The sequence below is a fragment of the Bacillus rossius genome, chromosome 2 (assembly GCF_032445375.1).
Source record: "Bacillus rossius redtenbacheri isolate Brsri chromosome 2, Brsri_v3, whole genome shotgun sequence".
NCBI lineage: Eukaryota > Metazoa > Arthropoda > Insecta > Phasmatodea > Bacillidae > Bacillus > Bacillus rossius.
In genome coordinates this window covers 29,841,827-29,868,538 of record NC_086331.1, presented here as the reverse complement: position 1 = coordinate 29,868,538, position 26,712 = coordinate 29,841,827, and the positions used below count along the sequence as shown (strand labels likewise).

The 26,712-nt window shown below is 34.2% G+C and overlaps 2 protein-coding genes across 2 annotated transcripts in view; both read right to left on the bottom strand.

Annotated features, from left to right (window-relative positions):
- The window catches only part of LOC134529211 (syndecan), a 72,402-nt gene that overhangs the window by 11,614 nt on the left and 34,076 nt on the right, over window positions 1–26,712 (bottom strand). Inside the window, exons 3-4 of the mRNA XM_063363078.1 lie at window positions 24,652–24,719; window positions 19,284–19,470 (exon numbers count right to left, since the gene is read on the bottom strand). Coding sequence (XP_063219148.1) covers window positions 19,284–19,470; window positions 24,652–24,719 — 255 coding nt within the window. The remainder of the gene's footprint in view (window positions 1–19,283; window positions 19,471–24,651; window positions 24,720–26,712) is intronic.
- On the bottom strand, window positions 6,928–10,380 carry LOC134529210 (zinc finger BED domain-containing protein 4-like). The gene is made up of 2 exons (XM_063363077.1): window positions 7,802–10,380; window positions 6,928–7,668 (listed from the first exon to the last, which is right to left on the bottom strand). Exons 1-2 carry the CDS (start codon window positions 9,419–9,421, stop codon window positions 7,315–7,317), a joined length of 1,974 nt encoding a protein of 657 aa, XP_063219147.1. The 5' UTR covers window positions 9,422–10,380; the 3' UTR covers window positions 6,928–7,314.

The window sequence follows — 26,712 nt, the reverse complement described above, 5'->3', positions numbered from 1 at the left end:
TTGGATCATACAATTTATTTTGAAAAATGTTAAAAGTTGATACATGCAAGACATGTGACTATGACATTAAAAATCGAGCAAACCAATGATCTAAATGAAAGAAACAAATTTATTCTGAAGCATAACAAACACAAGAAAATGGCTGATTTAGGTTACACAGTAGAGGATATCGACAATACCAACGAGAACCAAGACCCAACCGTGAGTCTGAGGGTGGAATTCACATTCGTCATAACCCCTCAAAACAAGTATTGCTTGGTTGCCAACCTTGAGGTCATACTTTATCAAGTACTTATTTTTCAAGTAGGTCTCATTATGAATTCATAGCCACAAAATAAGTAATGCTGGTTTTCCAAAGATTCACAGTTGCAAAACAAGTTACTTATTTGTCAAGAATTCAGTCAATAAAGCAGTGCTTATTCTTCTATATAAGTTCTTCTCCACGAAGTCAAGTAGTTGACTTATACATTAATCTTTTTATATTATAGCTAAGGTGGTGATGGAATCTGGAAACTGGCAATTGCATGAAAATATAACCCAAAATTACAGATGCCATAGATATTGTGTTTAGCTTTTGAAGTGACTACACCAATCCCTCACTTTGCAAGACTAATGCATTTCTAAATATGTTTGTGCTATCCAAACTCGCATATTCTGAAGCAGCTGTCTCTATAAATAGCATGGCTAATTTAATTAATGTTTTCCAAGATATGTAGGGAAATATTCTTTATGTAATATAAATGCGTAGAATAACACTCAACGATAAATATGTCACACAATTTATGTTTAAAGCCTACCATCAAATAATTTGTATGACAAATATGAAACCGTGTTAACGGGAGATAGTTATTGTCAGCCGGCTGGTTGACTTGTCCGCCCGGGCATGACATTGAACTCACATCGCATACCTTTCCACGAATGTTTAAACAATCCTTTACTGGCAGTGAAACCGATATTACTGTCCTGATATTTACATTTTAATTTTTCAAAAATTGAAGTGTCAGGCCCGTGTTTTTTTTTTCCATTCTACCATTCATTTAACAACCTTTTCCATGTGAATCATCTGTTCATTTCTGTTCCGGTATCTAATGTCAAATATATTCCCGCTAGTACAACGAAAAGCATCAGACATATAAACATTTGATAAGAGTCCTTACTTCGTACGATTGTGCACACCGTTAACTTGCTTAAAACTAAAATTAGACCTACATAAGTGTGGCTTTCATGACATTCTGCATGCATTAATACTTCTAGTTTTGTCTCATATACTTGAACATGATGCATTATGCTCTCACTTGGAAGCCATGATTCCACTATGATTCCAATTGCAGTTACCGGCAGACGAACGGGCAGATGTTTGTGTTTCAGCATGTGAGTTCCCTGCCACTGGCTAGATTGGTGTATAACTTTAAAATGATTTTGGTATACTTTAGATAGTTTAGAAAATATTTATCATAATTTTTAAAATAATTATTACAAAATGGAGAAAACCATATTATTTATTAAAAAAGACTCATTAACAAAAAAGTAAATAAATCCAGCAAATATAATTTTGCCAAGCCAATTTTGTTTAACACAGCAAAAAATATATAAATACAAAATGAACAAATAATAAATAGTTTGAGAACTATGTTAACAAATACAAAGTAATACTATAAACTGTGTGAGCCTAGCCAAATAATTATTTACGTAAGTAATTATTTATTAATGCAGATTCTCTTAAAGCATCAACACACTTTGCTCAATAAATGACCAATAAAATTTTCTTGCCAAAGGGTATTTAAAAAATGCTTTCAATAATGTACAGCTCTATTCATTAAATTCAAACATCACTACCATTTAGATTTTAACGGATTTTATTAATATTTTATTAGATTTCAAATACACATTGAAAGATCATATTAGCAATTTAAATGAAAGTATATACAAAAAGAATTCAGACAAATATTTGTATGTAATTAGAACTCACGCCTCACGAGTATCCTCACTATACAAGTTCGACCTGCTACTGACTGCACTACTCAACACATTGTGTAGTGGGGAAGTTACAAGATATTAAAGTGTATTACAGACAGTATTTTATTTTATTACATTATACATGATATAGATACTGTTCAATAAGTGTTTACATTGGTTTAAAACTTCTTGCGTTTGTTGGAGGCCCATAAACACAAGAGGTTATCGCTACTACATATATGCCATTGTAGCCTCATGTCTCGCTCAATGAGGTGATGTGCAGCAACAACTGACGAACCTGAGAGGTCTGTATGTAAACACTGAGATGCTTACAGAAAATAGAATAATAATCAAAAATGCTGGAAATAATGTTCCACACATGGCAGGATTAACAATGGCATTCAGTAAAGCTACTTACATAATTACAACATCAAGTACGAAATGGGACTTAGTGCTTCTTCAACCATCATTTTATCAAGAAGTTCTCATTTCAACATAAAGAATTCATTAAGCGTATAGTAAGTACGGCTTAAATAATAAGTAATAGTGTATGAAGAAGTGCTAGTTTGCCCAAAAAGTCTGCAATTATGAATTCTACCTTTAGTCTGACATCAAGAATTCAACACTCCTTCACTGACAGCCAATGCTTCTTTCTTCAAATACCTTCTTTTGACTTATAACCTAACATTCTGAGACTGCATTACAAATGGAAGCACCACTCAATGCTACATGAGTCATGAATAAATTGGAAACAGAGGCTGTGTGTGGATTAAAAAAAAAAATTAAAAATAGTCTGCCCAAAAGTGTGACCCAAGAGATAACTTACTTAGATACATGCAGATAAAAAAATAGAAATATTAACATGGCTTGCATGTTTTCATTGTTTGTCAACAAGCAAAACAATTCTGATTGTGTCGATCAAAAGTTTATGTTGCAGAGACAGATGCACTACGTAGGCCATGTAGATCATTGCCAAAATGAAAGGGTGAAGGGGAAACCCCCATGCAGGAATACCCATCATGGTACCCTGAGACTGGTTTCAGTTTATCAAAACTGCATGAGGCAAAAAACCTCTCTAAGTTCACGAAATGTGTCATGAGGTCTTCAAGTCCTTTTCAATACTTGTTCAAGAACTTCTAACACGTAGGACTACCGACACAGAGGGCAGAAAGGCGAACAAGCTTTAAATGAAGTGGATCAAGTGGGAGAAAACTTATTTGATTTGACTATGAAAACTTTCGGGTGTTTGAAGAAGGGCAAGAAAACAATACCGGTGCTAACAAAAATGTTAACATGGTCCAATGCCCAACAACACCATCAAAAAGAAGGATCTACTAAATTGTCTTACTCTGATTCACACTGAGTATTACAATTTTTACTCAAATCTAAAACAAGTGGCAGATAATATTAAAGAGGACAGTAAAGCGGACAGTGATACTGAAGATGATCGACTTGTTCCCATAGTTTTTATTTCAAGAAACAGTTTTAAAACTTATACCATCTTTGCAAACATTTTAATCAATACTACCAGGATGCATGCATCCTACAACTACAAAGGTATGCAAGTACCTTCTTACCAACATTTAGTAACTGAAAAACTTCAACAGAAAGTAGAAATGCAGGTGCTGTAAGTTGAATGATCAACACAGTTCAAATAAGATAGAACCGGATATGTAGTTGTCAAACAAATTTAAGTAATGAGTCTATATTTGTATAAAATGAAAGGAGGAAGAGGACAATACATTTAACTTACAGAAAAATATTCTCCCTGTCTGCTAAATTTTACGGTATTTTTTCCTCCAGATACAAAACCCTTTAATGAGCCTTCCACGTTAATATATTACTCACGAGAGCGACATTGCAAACTTTTAAATACATTTCATGAAAAATAAATTTCTGTTCTGCCATTGTTAGTAGAATAGAACTAGGTTTTTTATAAATGGTTTTAAAATTTTATTTGTTTAATACTGATATACAGTAAAACTTTGTTTATCCAGCCCTTGATCCGGATCACCGGATAATCTGATCACATTTGTAGACATTTTATTTACACAAATACGGTTAGCACATGAAATGTAACCAATAATATTTTAGCTACATAAATAAAGTATATTTTCGCAAAGATCCACTATGGCGCCACTGAGCTCAAAACACAGTCTTCCGGTAGTTCGTGGCGCACTGTTTGAAAACACACTACATACTTTGGTAATTCCATGCCTCGAAGGAACAGGTGAAGGTCAAGGAAGGGAGTTTAGTACAACCAGGCTTATGGCGCAAAACCCGGACAACGTCAGCTTTAAAGCATCATGTTTATTTATTTGAATTCTTATGCCCGTCACCCTCAGAAGTCCTAGTGACGCCATAGCCTAAAGCATATTTAACAGTCGCATATAACTTTTATGTCGGCTGGAAAACTGCTAGTTTATTTTAGCTCAATGTTTCTACACAAGCATGGTGGCCACTCACAGTCACCAAAAATATTCCCTGATTTTTCCCTGATTTCCCTGATTAAAAATTCAAAATTTCCCTGATATTTACAATTACAAAAAAACATACTTTTGATGAAAAAATATAATATTATAGAAAGAGATTACTCATATTTTAGCACCCTACTGTATTTTCTTCATTATATACATACGGAAGTTCGTTAAATAACAAATACATTTTAAATATGTCACTTTACATTATAGCGTCCCGTTCAATGACCTGCAGTCTGTGTTTTGTTTTATGTAATGGGGTATTTCAGTGGCGAGCGCTCAAACATTTTTTCACACAACTTTTGATAACTGTTCTTTAATTCATTTTGAAGTGTAACATTTCTAGTTGTGAAATGTTCTTAGTCTTAGTACTCTCAACAAGGGATAACAGTACAGTGCAAATTTTACCTTGTGTTTGATTTAAAAATGAAACAACTAATAGATAAATCTTCACTGCATTACAATCAGTACTCCCATCTGTAGCTAAAGCAAATGGTCCACTTACTAAAGATTCAACAGTTTCAATTTAGTTTCACCAGCCATATACTCCACTAAGGCAGATGTTTTTGCTCTCGCACAGCTGTATTTCTGTGCAATTTTTGAGTCCGGAAACATAGCTCTATACAAATTACCCGAATGATCGGCTACTGTTATCGGTAAATTGTGTTCTACCAAAAAACTTGTAAACAATAACTCTGCGTTTGTTACTTTCGTTTCTTCAGATGTAGCGAAAAACGACGATATAGATTTATTGCTCGTCACGGCTTTAAAATGTTCTGCATGTTTCTTTGATTCAATATGCCGTCCTCAGTCATCCCTTCCACCATGCGCAATCGAAAAGTCACACGTGCATACATTACAAAAAGCGTGGCGTTCCAAAACATTTGAAGATGACAAGCATGGCCATTCTTTTATATAGTTTGGTCAAATGTTCTGAAGAATAACGTTCTTTTTTTTTTGCCCCAGATACACATTGTTCTGTCACACGCTTCATTTCTACAACCGGCACTGAAGAACACAACACTATCGAACAACATAAAAAGGTTTCACGTCTGTACACACGACAAAAACACTTTGATGAAAAAAATGGCTTTCAAGAAAGTAAATAACACAAGACAGGTTAGCCAAAGTACCGTACAAAAACTATCGTGGTGTAAGTAGCTAACAAACGAAAAGACCGACAATATGTACTAGTTGTATCGTACAACGGACGTAATACCGTACCATTTCTATTACAAAACACAACAATTAATCTACTTATTTCGACAGTACATGCGCACATTTATCAGTTCCGTTATCTGCGCAACCACGTGATGTATTCGAACTGCGTTCACGAAACACGCACATCAGAAACGGAATTTTTTTCCGTTACCCAGCAGCACAAAGCCTCGTTTCCGTAATAAACCAGCGATGTTCCGTAATTCCGTAATATTGTGTTAAATCCGTAATAATTACGCAAAATCCGTGATGGTTGGCAGCTCTGCGGAAATATACATGACACAAAAATTTCCCGGTTATTAAAAAAATTCCCTGACATTTCCCTGATAATTCCCGATCAACGTGATTTCCCTGATAAATCCCGGTTTTCCCGGTGAATGGCCACCCTGACAAGTGTGTTCAACGTAGCATGTCGCAGTCCAGCAGACTGACCTGCTGACATCGTCACATGTGGGAGTAAGATGCTCGTTTACTTTACGCAATCTCCAACCACGTGAGGTGTGCTCCAGTGTGGAACAGGGAAAGTATTCCTGAAAATATGTTACTTCTGGGATAAAAGTGTATTTCCTGAACATAATTTAGTAGCTGTACTATGACAGAAAATTTTTACGAAAAGACAGCATTGATATAAATAATACAGCAATCCATACGGGCAAAACTACAATTACTCCAGCAGCTGCTAGGGATGAAAACAGTTTACACATTAAAATAATATTAACATAAAACACTTAAAATTCTCAGCAGTATTTTGTTAGCTGAGTGCTATAAGAACATGTTCATAGGTATAAATTCTTCATAGAGAACCTTTTAATCACAATTATCGGCAAATTATGAATTTTGAGTCTTAAAAGTACCTCTCTACTCGACCATCCTTTTTTTTTACTATCACTATTAGGAATTCATTGCAATACTTGCTGTAGTACATATATATATATATATATATATATATATATTAGGGATGGGAAATTTTCAAAATTTTCGATTCGATACCGATTATCGAGTCTTGTTGCGATCATCGATTCCAATCAATTAGGTTAAGTTATAGATTCTCATTTTCGGGATTGAAGTATAAGTTACAATGGAATCAGTAAACATACTTATTGAATACACTAAAAAAGCATTTTTCAAAATAATAAATAAATACTATTAAATTTAACACATAAAACAAAACTTTACATTACTTGAAATAAAGAAATTGAAATTACTATTCTGTAATGTGTAATGTGTAGGGCAAGCATTATTTTTTATGTGGATTATGTTTAATCCAGTTGAATATGTAATTTTGAAAAGAGAATACGTAATTTAGTAATAGGTCAGTAGTACTAATAAAAAGTGAATTGTCGTAAAGTCATCAAAATACTAACAATTTCATTGGAATACAATTTAATAAATAGTATATTAATTACTAAATGTACAATCATTAACATTTATCAATCAAACTTTAAATAGCCACAAAAAGTTGTGATTATTAAAAATATTGTAAAAAACCAGAAACTACCAAATTCAATCTTTATACCTTTGAAATAAATGACAACATAGTGAAATATCATAAAAACAACACTTTTGACAAAATAAAATTGAAAGTTCTTAAAATAATAAATGAAAACTGGCAAAGCATCTTATTAGATCACAAAGTCTTATTAGATCCTAAATTCTTATTAGATCACAAATTCTTATTTAAAAAAACCAACATTTTGACTCGTTCAGGATCTAAACGGTTCCGTTTCTGATCAACAATCAGTCCTGCAGTGCTGAATAATCGCTCGGAATGTACAGTTGAAGGTGGAATGCAAAGAAATTTCTTTGACAGTTTTTTTAAACATGGGTACTTGGTATTTTCTTTCCAATACTGGAAAACGTTGGTACTTGAATTTTGAATAGGTTCTTCCAAGTAAACATTAATCTCATCTTCAACTGATGCGATGTGGCTTACACTTGGGGCAGTCTTCATTATGTTTGAGTAAAATGTCCACATACCATGGCTTTCCATTGCTTGGCTGGATGTTTGCGGCACAGACTGAGAGAAAAGCAACAAAATTTTCAAAATTAAAAATTAAAAATGAACAAACAAATGTGTCAACTTAAAACAGCAGAAGTAGACAAATAAGAATACACTTAATGAATTACAAGGAAATTAGCACCTAACTTACCTCAGTTTCAGGTTGTTTCAAACAGATAGTTTTTCTTGCTTCTTCAATCAAAAAAACTTTCGCTTTTGTGACATTACCGTCCTGCACAAAAACATGGTGTTTAAATCGTGGGTCCAGTAATGTTGCAACTGCGTACAACATATTCTCTTCAACATCAGAATACTTCAAAGTTATGGCAGCAAGCATATCATTTTTGATGCCCTGTACACCTGATCCAGTAGGTGCTGGTTTCCTTAGCTCTTCAGTAGAACTGTTGATTATAGGTATGACTTCTGAGGCTGTCACACACTGAGTACTTACAGCCAATGTTGCATGGTTGAAAATACTTAAAAGGTTTACTACATTTGTCATCAGGTTCCATTCTGCTGATGAAAAAGTCACAGGTAACTGCAGAGTTGCTGATGCTAAAGAAACAGACTGTTTTTGCTCAAGTAAGCGCTGTAGCATATGGAGAGATGAATTCCAACGCGTTGGTTCATCCTGGATAAGTTTATGTTTTTTCATTTTCAGCGTGGCTTGAGCCTTCTTTAACTCTTTTGTCGCCTTACAAGAATGTTTGAAATGGCCAACTATGCGACGACCGTTGGCAATCAGATTATTTACATTCTTGTTGTTCAGTAGCCCTTCCTTTACAACAAGCTGCAGGGTATGTGCTAGGCATGGCAGATGTTCATATTCGGATGATTCTAGGCCAGCAGTTATGTTCCTGGCATTGTCTCTTACAATGGCAACAACTTTAGATTGCAGCTTCCATTCTTCAAGTGTTTCTGTGATAAAATTGCACAAATTGTTCCCTGTGTGAGATAATTCAGGAAAGGGAATAACCCCAATGTTGAGGTGTTGCAAGACAAAATTGGAATCAACAAAATGCACAGTTAGACCAAGAGAATCGTCATTGGCTGTTGAAGTCCACATATCTGTTGTAAGACTCACATGTTCAGCTTCGTCCAACTTTTTGTTCACATTTTCCCTACATTCTTGGTACATGTGTGGTACAACAGTATTTGAAAAATGTTTTCTGCTGGGCAAAACATACCTAGGCTCAAGGAATTTGACAAATTCTGTGAATCCTCTGTCTTCAACCATGCTAAAAGGACGATTGTCTAAGCACATCATTCTACCTATGTGCTGAGTTATTGATTTTGCACGAGGATCAGTGGACTTGAATTGTGCAGTTTTATCAATAAATGATTGTAATGTAGGCTGGTATTGACTTTTAGGAGTTAGCCTATACTGGTTTGGTGTTCTTGATGAAATATTCGTTTGGCCAACTTTCTCAGCATGCCTCGGGGACACTGAACCGCTGCCTCTCGATGAATCAGTAGCAGTAGGCCTAACATCTGAATTTGATGACAATGGCAAGGTTGTCTCTGAAGAACAATTTTGTGCTGAACTATCATCTATTTCATTTTCTTCAATCTCGCTCAATTCCGATGAATGTAGCCTTTGTTTCTTCGTCTCATGAACGTAACTCCCATGCTTGTTTTCGAGATGTTTTTTCATGTTTGTTGTAGTTTTAGATTTACCGCCACGTGAGATTGTACATTTACAGATTTGACATATTGCGTAGCCAGAATTTTGTCGGTCGATGACAAAGTATTTCCACACTTCACTAGACATCACGTAAATAAAAATGTTATTTTACTATTCGTATTGCGCTAACATTACCCAACATTCAAACAAAGAAGCATCACTGGAAACAAAAGCATGTAAGAAAATTTCTACAGTTGCCGTACTGGTAACTTACTGGAATGAAAACGTGTTTCAAAAACGTCCATTGAAATTTTATGTTTAAGTTGCGTAATTAACTGGTGATTTAATGTTTACTGTTATTAAATAAATTACGGAAAATACGTAACTCGTAAAATGTTACGGGCTATGGCCACATTATTCTTGCATTTTATCGTTAAGTAATTGAGAATAAGATCTGTACCGGAAGTTGGCAAACCTGTGAAAGTTCATGTATAGACAAATGCTGGTTAACAAAAAAAATCATTGACGAAAATAAATATGCAACAACGCAAGTGAATAAATATACTAGAAACGTAGAAAACGTGGCACACTTCTCAGTAGAATCTTGAAATTTTGTGCACATGGCTACCAATGTGGGTGTATTCAGCAAGTAAAAGTTGGGCTACAATTTCTTTATACGATAACACTGCGTTAATAAATAAATAACCCTAAATGCACAGTACGAAATCGCCAACCTCCGTTCCCGCTTACGGGATTGTGGCAACTGAGCTGTGGTAAGCTATGTTATATTTCATTTATTATTTATTATATCGTTTATGGTTATTTATTTAGTTGTAAAACTGACTAAAATTACTGCAACGACAGCGATGAACCGCTGCTAGGCAGCACTTTACGTCTACATCCTGCAGAATTTTAATAATCGGTGATTTTCGCCGATCCTCGATTATCGATTATGTATCAAAAAATCGGGGTATCGAAGAATCGACGGATCGACTTTCCCATCCCTAATATATATATATATATATTTATTCACACACATATATATACACACATTATATATTGTATATATATAGATAGTATGATATAGTCTATTTTTTTTAAATGTTATATTTAGCAATTAATGCAAGACAAGTATAAGAGTTGTTGATTTATTGGGAATTTATGTTTTGTAGTCATAGTTTGTGTATTATGAGTAAAAGAGAACAAAAAGAAATTAATATTTTCATTATATAATCAGCTGAGTGGTTCACAAATTATAAATTTTAAGGAATACTACTGTAATATTAGAAGTTTCATGAAATATTAATTAATATGAGAAGTTTTGATATTTGTTATAAAAAAGTAAAAAATAAGTTGCTTTACTAATATTTTTCTGACAGTAAAAAATTAAATATGTTTACCCAATTAACAAAAGATTGTCTACAGAATCATTTTTCAAAGAATAACTAGTTTTCAAGAATAAAGTTGACATTGTTATCTGCTAAATGTTATCTGCTATTTAACACAAACAACGTGTTGTTTCTTGGTATTACATGAGTAGATATGTTGCATGTAGAATAAGATTATGAGAAATGGTTTGAATTCTGCCAGATGAGCAGGTGTTCAAGGGTGTTTTTTTCGAGGCAGCTGAGAGGCAAGGGTTTTAATATTTAATGTTTTGTATGGCACAAGTCCATTCTTCTTTTTCCCCCCTGTGACACTCTCCCTCAGTAATGATGTAATGATGTTACTGCTTGAAGTGTAGTTACTGCTTGAAGTGTAGAGTACAATCTTGAAGTAGTCAAAGTAAACATGAATGTATTTCATTTTGTAGCAGAGAAGGATTTGCCAACACTAATGGTTGCTTCGCAGATATAATTAACTGAATTTGAAAGCTACAGAACAATTTTAAATAATAAATATGGTTATTAATTATTTTTTTAAATTTGTGCAATGATGGTAATAAAGTTTTTTCATGTATTTATTGTTATATATCTTGTTGAGTGGTTTTGTGTGCTGTTCAGTAATGTTGAGGTATTCATAGACTGACCAAGATGCACGCATTTGTCTACAAGTATGGTGAGTTGTGTATTAATGTATTTCTTCGTTTTCTGGCCAAAAGCAAGCCAGGGTGTATTCATCGTCTTTTGAGGGCAAAAGTGCCAAATGTTTCTTTGTAGTCATGGTGACCAAGAGTGTCCAATGAGTCAAGTATGTTTTGTCATTGATCGTATTTATGACTTTGAAAGTCACCTGTTTAAGACTTTTGGTATTCATGAATTAAAATTCTCACATTGTAATACTGCAGATGTAAATCCACTCATCAGGGATAAGGGATGGATAAACATTTTCTTGCTAACCATTGCCTGACACCAAGTTGTTTAGTATTGTAAATAAAGTTTTCATGAAATAATAGCATCATAATAATAATGTGACTTAATTTTTGATATGAATAAGAGAAAGTAAACATTTTGGTACTTTTTTCATTGAGTAAGATAAGATTTATTGAAATAATATTGTTATGATGTCTTCTTTTCACTGCTTAATTACTTCTTTATGTTTGTGCAGAACTCTTGAATTAACATTTTACAAATATTGAGAATTATAATGTTTCAGTAAAAATGGATATGTGACAGATTTGAAATTATGAAACTACATGGTGAATGTTCTTTTTAACACTTATTGATGAAGTTACACTATTGTTTCTAGAATTTTTCAATTAAATATTGTGTTCATTTAATTGAAAAGTTGGGGGGTAATGATAAGTTGCAAGACCCTGTCCCCAGTTTTTACAAGAAATTAAAAAAAAAAATTTTTTTTTCAGTAAATGCAGAAGATAAGCTGATTATATGGCTTCAAGGTCATATTGACCTAGTTTTTCATACTTATGTTTTATTATTTGTAATATTCTTGTAATTAATTTAAATATTTAAGAATTTTATTTAGAAAAGCCTTTTAACTATAATTTATTGGTTTTCACTTTGCTGGCTCGATTATTATGAGAGTGTGAATTTCAGTAATTCATTGCATTTAAATGTTCTTTTATAATAATAATAATAATAATAATAATAATAATAATTATTATTATTATTTTACGTGTGTTTTAAAGTGGTTTTAAGACAGTGCATTTTGTATATAGAGAGAAAGAAAGATGTGTGGCTACACAGCAGAGCCAAAAGACTTATTTATCACATCCTTTGCAATAGAGTGATAGATGTTAGCCAAGATCCTGGGAATATCTGATGGGAATTCCTGAATTCTGTGTGAAATTAAAGAGATGGAAGTTGTGGAAGAAAGACAGACCATGTGACCAAATGAGGGGAAGCCCTCAAAGGGGGGTTACTTCTAGAGCTGTGCCGATCTACAAATTTTGCTGATACACCGATCTACTGATATTAATTTTTAATATCGGCCAATCCCGGACCGATACAATATAAAATAATTTTAATATTTATGTATACTTATTTTTACATTTTTGTGAATGTTTCAATAGCTAAAATTTTTATTGATATAAAAATGATTTACGTACATACCTCCAACCTTCAATTTATACTTACACCTGTATCAAAATAAAGAAAAATGTAAAATATAACAGGAGTTGCAAATTTGTTGTGTGTTTAATGTCTGAATATATATATATATATTTTTACAATATGCAATTTTACACAGAATGCTTAAAACTTATCTCTTGATCTTATAACACCACAAATTGTACCATTTAGCTTTGGAATTATCGTCTAAAACTGTAAAGTATTTCCAAATGAACGACACGGTATTCTCACGAATATTTTTTTTTTATTTAGCCATTAAAATGTACTGACTCAACATCACTCATACAGGAAAATAACAAGCACGTTTGTTAATTGCCGACTTTTAGCATAACAGAAACAAAAAAAAATATAGTAAAAAAAATTCAAGGATGCATTTATTACTGCATTTGTTTATATTTGGATAGTAAAGCTTAAGTATCTCATAAAGTTACAGGCATCACAATAAATAATAATGTTGAGCAGTTTTGTATTGTATTCAAGCGGTACACTAAAAGAAAATCTAAATTTGGTCAATCGATTACGCTTTGAGAGCCATCTGCCTAGAAATGTACAAACTACCTAATGTAACGACAGGAGAGCTATCTCTCGCTAACTTCTCAAACTATTGCCGGCCGACCTGTTGTATGTAACGTAAACAGAAATAAAACTGTGTATTAGTTGGCTTTGGTGAAAATTTATTTTTGGGGATAAGCTAGCTAAACAGACATATGTTTTAAGAAAACTGCCAAAGCATTTTGTATTTTGTACACACGTTATCGTAGATGTATATTTATGGTTTTTATTACCGCACCCGGTCTTTGTGTACGGACTGCGAGACATCGCCATTTTATGTCGCACGATTAACATGACAAGAAAAAGGAAACATAATTTGGGGAAACTTATACAGTGTTGCAAAGTTAATTATGAAACCTAATTTTAAATAAATATTACATACCTATTCGTGCAATAATTATAGTAAAGTTTATTACAAATCCTCGAAATAATTAAGTAAAACAATTCAACAATAACAATATCTGGGCAAAACATACAGTATTTGCAATTTTTTTCTCGTTTTGGTGTATCCTGAATACGATCCGATACACCAAAATATCGGCAATATCGGTACCTGCCAATACGGATCGGCACAGCTATAGTTACTTCATTATATTTGTAAGAGCAAAGGTTGTAGCCTATACTAAAGCAGTATTTAGGGGAAGTCCCCAGCTAACTTACATTTTCTCAGTGTTTTGTGATGTGCTGTGTTTCATCAGTCATTGTCTGGACGAGGTACCAAAAGGCGGCGTGCTGGGCAGTGGCTCACTAATTATAAAGTTATGTAGTTGAAGAGATCATTTCGTGGCTACGGTCCGGGCGATACCATATATAATAAACACGTTTTTCGTGTTTGGAACTTTCAAACTAGAATTTTCGACCAGTCATCGCCCAAAATAAGGCTCGCGTGATCACTGCGTTGTTAAGAGGTCGTAATTCTGTGGCTTCATACCGTGAGTTCGTGTGTAACCATGGGGCTTAGTTACAAACTGTCAATTTAGGAGTTATCCTTTCCGTACCTGCGAACAGTCGACGTGTGTTTGCTTTCAGAGACAAAGAAGAGGCAATGTGAAAAAGGTTTTATGTTCTACCTGTACTGTGTTTTGTTGTCACAAGATGGCTGCCACAAGGACTGTGAATTTTCTTCAAGTATCAACAAAAATAAGTTAAATCAGTTTGGTGTCACAGACATTCCAATACACTAATCGACAATAGAAACATTTTTCGAAAACTTTTATAATTTTTGGCACCCAAATCATTTTTTGCCAGTGTTTATGTATGTCTACTTTAGACAAAGTTTTGAGCTAGCCAAGGTGGTCTGATGTGATAGTCTAGTAGTGTATGGTCATGCCTGGAACAAGTCAATCAGCAGTTATAACAAAACGGGGGAGATGAGTTTTAACGAACTTGATTTTAAATTTTGCAGCACAGAAAGAGAGACCATATCATAAAGAAATGTGTAGTAGATACAGAACACACACACACTGCTGGTGGCGAGGGTAAGTGAGAGTGTAGATGCGAGGATAAAAAACAAGTTTAGTCTTGTCACACTAAAAGTAGCATTTCCAATTCTAATTTCCTTTTATACATGTTCAGACTCCATGCAACAGTAGCATGTGCTGCTGAGTGTATGGACTCCACACAAAAGTGACAAATACTGTTACATAAGAGAACTGTCAGCCATAAGCTCTTCAAAACTGCTTGACATTCTTGTCTTATGTGATGAAAAATACAATAATATGCAACTCCTCTGTGGTAGCTAAGTTACACCTGTGGCTTAAGACAGAAATAAAATATTAAATAATGTAAATAAAATCAAAATTCTACAATTGATGTAGCCCACAAATTGAACTCCGATTGGTGGATGCAGATAAGACAATATGGTTCCTGGTTGCGTGAATGTTCAGCAACCTAGTTCTTTGATGTATGAACTACTAATACTAAAAAGACTATGCTTGGGTGACACCACAGCATGATACGATTAGTGGTGACAAGCAATCCTAGTGTAGAATCTCACTGAAACTCATTGCCGACAGACTTAAGGCGTGGACAGTCTCTTAGAAATTTCCACTTTCCCAACAAAGAGTTCCCGTGACATTCTAAGGTAACTGTAAATAAATTTGGTTAACACAAGTGTTTCTGTCTGGCATTTGATGACTCCCATCTAGCAAGCCTCATACAAAAGAAAAGTGACAAGGTGACTGAACATATTTTGATCCATGATGTGACAAATCACAAATAATAAGAAATGAAAATTATTTACCAACGATTATTTAGCAATGGATTATGAGGAATATGCAGTACTGCCTCGCTCTTTAAAGTTATATATACTAAATAATTAAAAAATGCTACTGAAAATTATAAATAATGGAAAGCTAAAAATATGTCAATATTTTTAATGCAGTTTGAGAAAGTTCTTGCACGTTCTGCAATGAGCTATTCGTTTTACTAATTTTTGAGGGAAAACTTCTGGGAAAACATTTGTGACATCCAGGCCAGATGACAATGAGTGCTGGTTAATGATATGAATGCAGGTGATGTCCTATCTCGTAACTTACCTGCTTCCTGTCAGCTTTGACTTCAGTTGCATTCATGCAAACATGTTCATGCTGTTTAGATTTCAACATGAGCACAGAACCCCAGGGGGAGGGGGAAGTGCAGGGGGCCCGGCCCCCTGGAATCAAAAAGCCTTCCTTCGATGAGGCCTGCTTGAACTTGCAAACTCGCAACTGTGTAATGGAATTTATAAACACTATCCGGGTCGTTACCAAAACGCTGAAATACCATAACGCCGAATGTCAAAATTGACCACAACGCCGACAGCTAGAAAACTGCTGTGTACCACAACGCAGAAACAACAACTAAATTACTTTGTGTGTGTTACTTAAATGTACCTTAACGAAATACCACAATCAAACCTCGGCGTTGTGTTATTTCGGCGTTGCGTTATTTCGGCGTTGCGTTATTTCGGCGTTGCGTTATTTCGGCGTTGCGTTATTTCGGCGTTGCGTTATTTCGGCGTTGCGTTATTTCGGCGTTGCGTTATTTCGGCGTTGCGTTATTTCGGCGTTGCGTTATTTCGGCGTTGCGTTATTTCGGCGTTGCGTTATTTCGGCGTTGCGTTATTTCGGCGTTGCGTTATTTCGGCGTTGCGTTATTTCGGCGTTGCGTTATTTCGGCGTTGCGTTATTTCGGCGTTGCGTTATTTCGGCGTTGCGTTATTTCGGCGTTGCGTTATTTCGGCGTTGCGTTATTTCGGCGTTGCGTTATTTCGGCGTTGCGTTATTTCGGCGTTGCGTTATTTCGGCGTTGCGTTATTTCGGCGTTGCGTTATTTCGGCGTTGCGTTATTTCGGCGTTGCGTTATTTCGGCGTTGCGTTATTTCGGCGTTGCGTTATTTCGGCGTTGCGTTATTTCGGCGTTGCGTTATTTCGGCGTTGCGTTATTTCGGCGTTGCGTTATTTCGGCGTTGCGTTATTTCGGCGTTGCGTTATTTCGGCGTTGCGTTATTTCGGCGTTGCGTTATTTCGGCGTTGCGTTATTTCGGCGTTGCGTTATTTCGGCGTTGCGTTATTTCGGCGTTGCGTTATTTCGGCGTTGCGTTATTTCGGCGTTGCGTTATTTCGGCGTTGCGTTATTTCGGCGTTGCGTTATTTCGGCGTTGCGTTATTTCGGCGTTGCGTTATTTCGGCGTTGCGTTATTTCGGCGTTGCGTTATTTCGGCGTTGCGTTATTTCGGCGTTGCGTTATTTCGGCGTTGCGTTATTTCGGCGTTGCGTTATTTCGGCGTTGCGTTATTTCGGCGTTGCGTTATTTCGGCGTTGCGTTATTTCGGCGTTGCGTTATTTCGGCGTTGCGTTATTTCGGCGTTGCGTTATTTCGGCGTTGCGTTATTTCGGCGTTGCGTTATTTCGGCGTTGCGTTATTTCGGCGTTGCGTTATTTCGGCGTTGCGTTATTTCGGCGTTGCGTTATTTCGGCGTTGCGTTATTTCGGCGTTGCGCTATTTCGGCGTTGCGCTATTTCGGCGTTGCGCTATTTCGGCGTTGCGCTATTTCGGCGTTGCGCTATTTCGGCGTTGCGCTATTTCGGCGTTGCGCTATTTCGGCGTTGCGCTATTTCGGCGTTGCGCTATTTCGGCGTTGCGCTATTTCGGCGTTGCGCTATTTCGGCGTTGCGCTATTTCGGCGTTGCGGTGCGTCCCCACACTATCCCCTCTCCCTCTCCGGGAATCCCACATATTTTAGTCTATGGATTTCAATATGTATATATCAAGTGGTCATAATTAAATTTTTTCAGTAAAAAGATGCAACATTTTACAAAAAATAATGCCAGGCAAGTTTTTTCTGCAGGTCAACTTTGCAGACAAATTATTTTGCAGATGTATTTGAAAACTGGTGTCTACACAATTTTATAAACTATAGTTTTATTGTTTTGTCATTGACAAAATATACTCCTATCTGGAATAAAATTTGTTTAGTGTTGCAAACAGTTTGTGGACATACATGACAATAATGGTTTCTGATATGAAGTTAAAACCACACCTAATAACTCAAGATTTTTCCATAACCTTTAAATCATAATATGCTAAATAATATAAAATAATTAAATGACAAAAGGTTGAGCTAAATCCAGAGCACTCCCACCCTGAAGTAAATCCATGCATACTTTCTGCCTTTCATTATTTTCTTTGCATCAGTCATGTTTTTGTGCATGTTAAAAGCTCTAACAATTTGGTCAGTAATTCAGCCAGAAGAGCCAAAGACACAAACCAGGCAAAACACTCCTATAATTATTGTCCAAGCAGTTAACAACCTCTGCTGAACGTAACTTTTAATATAGATTCACATGTATAAAAATAAGTGACATCTGAATTTTACAACATTTACAGTGTTTTAATTGCATTATTGTCCACCGTTATTTTAGGGCATCAAAATTTGAGAAAAAAAAATTCTCTTAAAAGTTGCATAATGATTTTGGTCCCGCTGTTAAGATTCTGAGTGCTGTATGTAGGTAGTAAACATGAAATGATAAAGCACCGTGCAACAGCAATTGGTTTTCAAGTTGCTGTCAGGCAGTTTGGTAGTTAAAATGGGAAAATACAGTAATCACAATTGCAATAAAACTAAGATGTACCAGCACAAGACAATTTCTCGTCCAATACGATCAAATGTTTCGGTCCCGCCATTTTCAACAAGATACACATTATTTTTGTCAATAAACTTCTTTTCCCATATAAAATGCACTATTTTGAAATTTAAATTTATTGTTCATTCCGATATTACATCTTACTTGTTTAATAAACAGAAATATGAAGTTGCCAGATGTACAAATTTTCTTTTTAAAGACATTTCATCTGTTCGTCTTCATCACCGCTGTGTAGCGCGTATAAAAATTTAGCCAACGCTAGTCAAAATTGTTCATATTTGGTTACATTGATGCCTGTATAGAGTGCGCACACATAATCGAATATGAACAGCTCGTCAATTGCATGCAACGCGCACACACTGTCTTGTGCCGAATAAAATACATTTGATTGCCAGCACTTTGTTAGTGTGTACTACGATGATAGTTATGCGTTAGTTCCAGCTCAAGTCACAGTTTTAATTTTTCTTTTAAAATTGAACGAAAGATGTGTTTGTAGAGTGACTTATTAATTTTAATTGTTTCCCATGCTTTTTTATTCTATACTTTTTAATCAAACATACTTTCCATGAAAAAGGTTTTGTTAATGAATAACTTTCCTCAACAAAAATGCTAATCTCACCTAATAAAAATGAGAGACGAATTAGCGATTAAACACGGTAAACCTATTACATTGTAGATCTCTCTTCATTTCTCAAATACCAAAAAAATATATATATATAAAAAGAAGAATTAACAGCTAAACCAATTAATTTTATACTACAGAAATATAAGAGAAACTATATGTAAAAATTAACACCATACCTGCCAAAATTCCTGGCTGAGCAAAAAACGACGTTGCTCTTTCATCAGTTTTAGGACCCACGACAACACCACTTTCTTGGTGATTACCATCACCACTGTCCTCTTCTGTATGATGATTAGTTTCACGACCCGGTTCTACTCCAGAACCAACAATATTACGTGGACTCTCCGATGGAGCACTACCAACCTAAAAGGTAGTGAAAAAAAACTTATGGAATTGTGGAAATGCTACGGAAAAAAAAAGCAAGTGAGCAGAGGTACAGTAAACCTCACTCAGTAAACAGATGAAATTCTAAAAATTCAACATGTACAGTTACAACTCCCTCAAATAAAAACAGTTGCAGCATTAAAATCATATTATTACACCTTTAAAAACTACATTTGATGTGTGTGTCTAAAAATATGAATGATAAAAATAAAAATTTAAAATGAATATGAACTGTGTGAATACAGTTTTCTAGTTCAAATTAAACACAAACACCAATAATTCATTATATAAGTTACAGTTATATATAAAATCTCTGTTAACATATTTAATTTCCCAAAAAGTGTGTTCTTAATCAGCTAACCTTAACAACTTTTCAAGTCTATCATTTTTCACCTTATTTCCCAGAAGCAGCTAATCTTTGATGGAGAAAGTTTATGCAAATCATGTACTAATCTAGAAAACTTAGTTCAAAAAGAACATAAATGTGTAGGTTGCCATTAGTGACGGGTCAATTCCTGTTTTTTCCCAGTTCTCGGTTCTGACTTAAACAATAAAATAAATATTATTCACACATTATTTATGAGGTGTTTCAAGTAATAAACTATTTATTGTTTTGGCTACAAAAAAAGCACTAAAAAGGCTGTATCCAGACTTACATCTTCAACAATTTACTGTTTATAACACTGAAAATAATAATTTGTATTGTTCTGTCCACAATGTTTTTTATTGTATGCTTACAAAGAAATGCATTGGCATACTGTTTCAGTCCTTAAAGAGGCTATCAAAGCAAATTAAAAGGTTTAGTATAGTTTTCAAGCTACAGTAAACACACCAACCTATTACAAATGTAATATGTATTAATAAAAAATTAATTCGAAATAATATAGAGAACACTTAATAAAACTATAATTTACTATATTAATCTAGTGTTTACCTCAAGAAATCTACATACACCCTCCTTTAAAACATAGGAATAAAAAGAAAATATTACATTAATGGAAATAAATACAATGATTGTGAACTTTCAAAGAATTAAAATAATAAATTGTCCATCTAAATTATTGCCTACATTGAATTAAGTTTGTTTGCACAGTCAACAGTAAATTACTGCCACACTTCTGATGCCATTTCTTACACAATTTGCTGTATTTGACCAGAATAATTATACTTTACAAGTGTCAACAAGCATTTCATTTGACCAGTCAATAGTAAAATACATCTACACATCCATACACCACATTACTAACTTAAAAAAAAAAAAAAAAAAAAATCATGTGTCCGCGAGATCTTCGTCAATGCTATTAACACTAAAAACAAAGACGTACCACTTTCAAAGCAATCCTGTTTGCCTTAAAGAGAAAGTTACTAGCCATTCTGCTAGATGGCTGCAGATGCAGTGAACTTACACTCCAAAGCACTGCACAAAAAGCATAAAATTTTAGAATGCAGAAAATTATTACGGAAAATTTTAAATCATTAATTCTATTAAACAAATATTCTGTGGAATTTGCACTTATAATTGTTCTTTATACACCAGTCACCCATACTTACGTGTCAATGACTCAACTAACTGCCTATTTTAAAAACAAATTGAAACAAACATGGCGTCTTCTATTCTCACTTCTCGGCTGAAGCACGTTATAGAGTTGCACACATCTATGGCACCTTCAACTGTTATGTTTTGATTGTAAAACATACTTTGTTTACAGATGTGACGAGAATATTAATTTTTCACGTGTAATTTATTTTATAGTTAGAGATGAATATCATTCCACAGAAGTCCAAAAAAATAATTCATGTGTGAATTGGACGTGAGTTGAACCATTTCATGCTGCAGTTAAGTTGTAGTGAAGGACTATTTTCGTAAAGGGTTTTGCTATACTGCCGGTACCGGCACCGGCACCGACATATTAGCTGCGGTTCTCGGTGCCGGTTAAAATGCTGGGAACCGTAGGAACTGGGAACCGGTAACCGAGAACCGAGAACCGGTACCAACCCATCCCTAGTTGCCATACTTAGGTATCCAAAACTACAGTGAAGCATGAAATTGGAATTGGCAAAAAGACAAAATTCTGCTGTTTTTAAAGTTTTGCCAGAAATTTTTCAACCGTTTTTTGGGGGGAAAAAAAAGTTTGGCGTGGAACACAACTGTTAATGAGAGTTGATCGACGCTATTTCTGAAAACGACACACGGAAGCTAATAGATCTTTAAAACAAGAAACAAACTTCAATAACAAAGTATTTTTTGTAACTTGAACATATTTTTTACTACAGAGCCCATCAATTTGATTTACGAACGCCACAAACATGATACATAAGTTGTTCTTTGTGCTGTGTTTGCATGTCTTGTATCTTCATATCCTTGGTTATTTAGTGGAAGAAGGAGGGAAAAAAGAAGAAAAAAACAGCTTTGTTTACAGGGAAAGCTAAAACACATTTTATATTTATACCTAATTTCACACACATTTCCTTCATTACTTAATGTCACACAAAAATGTCATTTTTCAAAAGGAGGAAAATGAGTTTTTCCAGTAAACGTCCGAACAAAATTGAAAATCAATTAGGTACTAACCTATCTTCTTTGTTTACACTTAACATTTTAGCAATCTTATAGAATAGGACAAGATAAAAATAGTTAGTGGTATGTGAAGATATTTTACAATGCATTTAACATACAATTGGCCCTGTCCCCATTTTCTATTTACTTTAGTTATTTAAATATCTAGAAATGTACACATTGTGTAGGTTTCGCTCTATTTATGCCAAACAATAGAATTTTTGTAATGCTTCAATTAGTGCCTACCATGTGTTTTAATGATTCAACAGTAAGTTATTTTAATATTTTGTTGAATTTAATAAAGTTATGAAGATTATCTTGTATATATTTTTGAGATAGTTTCAGAAACCTAAAATTGTTTATATTTTGTAAAAACATTCAGTAATTCTGAAGAAAAGCCTTGTTTCAGTGGAGGGAAAACCTTGAAATTATTTTTTCTTTATTTTTTGGCACGATTTCAAATCATTCTGCAAGATGGCATTGTGATATTTCAAGAAGTTTTTCATTTAAAAAATAGTTAAGTCAGGTAAAAATATAATATTGTGATATTGTAAAATAGGTTGGTTGGTAGAGGTTAGCAAATTTTAAAATACAGTAAAACCATTAGGAATTACCAATGCAAAATGTAACTATATCAGCAACTAACAAGTGCTATGAAGCATTTTATATTTGGTAAAATTTTTATTTCTTATACATTATTTAATTTCTGACTCATGAAACCTAGATTTGGATTCGAGGGGTTGATTCAAGAAAACTGGTATTCTACCTGTCACAAATAAAAATATAATCTTAAACAAATTTTTTATGCAAGAGAATGTTAAAAAAATAACCAAAGAAAATATTTTAATTTGTTTACCATCTACTTTCCAACCAATTTTACCACTGCATAACATGACACTTTGGAGTTATATACTTTATATTTACAGAAAATTAATTTTCCAAATGCAGTGTTTGGTGTAAAAGAATGACTATTTTATAAATGGAGGTATGCATGGTGACCATCTTGCAACAGAAGAGCTTTGTAGATGTTTGCTTGGCTTTGTAAATGACTGCAATGAGGGCAGAAAGGGTTTGTTTATGTTAAAGCAAGGCCTAGTTGCCCGTTTCACAAACTGGAAGAGCAGCAAATGTTCCCTTCAGAACCCATTTACAAAAACAAATAGCATTTGGCTCGGGTAGGATGGTGCCATGTTGACTATGTTCAAAGATGTTTTTTTTTAGAGATAGGCGAAACTTATTTCTGCTTATACATAGAGATATTTGCAGTAGGCCTATGGCACTAAAATAATTAAAACTGGTTACAAGGGGTTAACTATGTGACATTGCATGTCACTGCCCTCCCTAATTTTGTAGAGTATTTGTAGGACAGAATGTTTTCTAGTAATGCAGTGTACCAGCCGATTATGAAGGTTCAAAGTAATGGCAACCTAGCTTAACTTAGTATTGGTATTTTATGGACATGAATAATAGTTTTGTATATTTAATTATTTTATTCAGAAAAGTCATTTATGATTTTCAGTTTTTCACATTGTTTGCTAGGTTAGTATTTGTCTAAACACATTTTTCAGTATTTTATTCACTTTATAAATATTGTTTTATATGCATATGATATTACATTTGTATTTATTTAGAAGCTATAAGTATGTTTCTGGAACATTAGTATTGGTACAAGAAAGGAAGAGAGCGCTGAGTTTACAAAGATTTGTTTCTCCGCTACTAAGACATTCTGGCATTTTCTATGTATTCTTGCGATGGGGAAATTGGCAGAAGTTCGCTCACAAGGGAGATAGTAAAATTATCACAGTTTTATGCCAGCCAATAAGAAAAGACTTTGCATTTTGTATTTTTTTTTTACTGCAGAAAAGCGTCCATGCGAGGGCAGGGAAATCTGTATACTGTTGTGTTATGATTGGTCAGTGAGGTTACGCACCTGCCTCTTCCCTGTGTGGTGGATGCAGTTAGTGTGTAGCCTCACCAGGTAGTCATTTGAGTGCTGTGCCAACAGGTTACGCAGTTCGGCGGCTCACAAAACACATTTCCAGAGTGCTTGACGACAGATAATTTCACGTCTGGGTGTCACTGCCATGCCACATAAGTTTTAACCTTCGTTTTTATACAAGTTTTGGACTTAACGAGAAATCAGGCCCTAGACGTGCGGCGCAGGCCTGGGTAATTTGTTGGTCCACCAGGATGTTAGTTTACATTTATTTTGTATGTAGACGACAAAGTCACTAAGGATATAATTTTGTGAAGGCACAGGACTCAGTAGCAATCTGGGAAAGTGAGTGAATGTTCTTTGTCATTCGGATAATTCGTTTAAGGACCTGTAAATTTACGATGTGAGAAGAACAAATTTCATTTCAAACTCTTATTTTAATTCAACCAGTAAAAATGTTAGAACAAATTTAATAATAATTGGCAGTACTTACACCCCACTACCAAGACAAGATGAAATATTTTTTTCAAATTTATGAATATGGAAGGAAAGATTGTCATCTTAGTTTTTGATTTGTTACAAATAATAAGATCTAATAAAAAACATAATAAAAATAAATCTCCCTTTTTATTAACTGTGTTTAAATATGAAATCAATAAAAACTTACATCTGCAATTCTTCCACTTTCCTTTATTACTTCTGTCACTGGTGCAACAGGTTTCTTTGGTGGCAGAGCTGCAACAAAAAAATTTATCAGTGCAGCATTACTTGCATTTTTAAAGTAAATTTAAGATTATTGATACAGAAAATCACTAACTCCATATTTAAATAATATTAATATTAACAATTCAGTTATTTACTACTACTGTCAGTTTCCATGCAGTAGACTTATCATTAGCAGCAGCTAGACAAAAGCACTTTTTGTTCCAGCGCATTTATATGTATTTATTTCATTTTACTTTGCAAATAGTAATCTTTATTTTACCAAGAAGCATGAGACAAATATTAGTCTATCTGTAACACTTGTGTAGTAGAAGACGTATCAATCACATAACTGCTTGCAAAGTGGTCTGGTGTGCGAGTATTAACTATTGAGGCATAAATTTCACTAGTGTTTACCTTTCCCACCCAGCATGCAAAGTGCACCCAAGGAAAAAAGTGCTTACTTGTCGACGGTAACAGATAAAAGCTTAAGTGAAAGCATGGTGTATTTTGTATTATACTTTAATGGAAGATAATATAATCAACTACTGTTTTTAGCTATCGTTCATGCTGCAAGTTACATTGGTGGTAAACATGAAACATGCAAAATAGTTCTGTGGTAAAAACAAAGAAATTTCACTAGAAATTATTCAACTATTTATAATATAAATATTCTGATTACGTAAAAAAAAAAATATTTTTGTAGGTTCTCCAAATACAACCCCATAAAATACAATTATTGGTATGGAAATATTCTAACTTATTTAACACCAATTCAAAAAGCTCTAGGGTTTCATGTAACACGTTATTCGTGCCAATAGTTTGAGATTTATGTGCTTACTGTTAAGACAGCTACATTAAATTTAAAAACAAAGACATCTTGCAACTTGCAAGAGGAATTTTTTTGTTGCTTCATGGTGGTAAGAAAGACATCACTTGAGCACAAAACCTTTGTAAATTCAATTTTTTTTTTATCATGTAACCCAATAACATTTCTTATATTTATTGTTATTTTACAAATGTAGCAAGCATATTTTTTGATCTTTTACTGTTTCTCCTGAATGTATTTACTTCTTTGTATTTTTTCTTTAGTATGTGTAAACATTTATCATTTCTCTTTTCAAGATAATAATATAAAAAAATAGCATGGGCATGGTAACAAATCATACCAAATTTTTTCATACATTACGGATGCGGACACTCCACTGAATATACAGTGGACTCCGTCTTAACCATTCAACACAACATTAATTCAGCAGCTAGACTGAACTGAAAAGGCTGGCGGCTCGAGACAGGTCGTGACAGGTCCACGCATCATCTCATTACTTGTGGTGGCAGGTTAAAAGGAAGTCCACTCTACTGCCTTACATTCAACTTTCAACTCCAATGAAATTATATATGAAGATTTATCAGCATTAACGGTAGTTAAGGGCTTTTAAAAATAAATTAGTGAAGTCTGAAATACAATAAGATTAAAGTTCTGTTCTAAATACTGCTATTTTTCATGAGTTAATTGTCATTTCTAAAAACCCCATGTGTTAAATCATAGATTTGTAACACAACACACAAATTTTGTAACCAAAGTATTTCTATACATTAAACTAAGGATATTTTGTTTTTACCCCAGCAACAATCAATAAAGGCAAAAATATAATAAGTTACTCCTTGTGGTGTGTGTAGCATCACATCTGAATCTTAATTCCTCTTATTTTTGAAAGAGCAGGATGGGTTAATTTACAAGTGAAACTACTATTTTATATTTTCACTTTGTTTTACGCTACATTTTTGGCCTTACATTAAAATGATATTTTTTAAGCGAAGAAAATTTTGTTACAAGGAAAACTTATGAAAAAAGTGGAAAATATAGTACAGTAAAACTTCACCAACTCAACAGCCCGTGTACTCGACAGTCAACGGTGGTTTAGATTACGGGTATTTCTACTTAAAGGATGGCGGAACGAGCCGAGGTGGGCGAAAAGTCTATCTAGTGCACACCTTAAGACTGTCTCAGGTCAATGCCCTGGGC

Bases quoted from the DNA above. Each gene is read 5' to 3' on its own strand.
- LOC134529210 (XM_063363077.1), bottom strand. From the start codon at position 9,421: ATGTCTAGTGAAGTGTGGAAATACTTTGTCATCGACCGACAAAATTCT. The intron at 7,669-7,801 runs GTAAGTTAGGTG...CTTTTCTCTCAG, and splicing joins TGAAACAACCTGAAACTGAG to TCTGTGCCGCAAACATCCAG.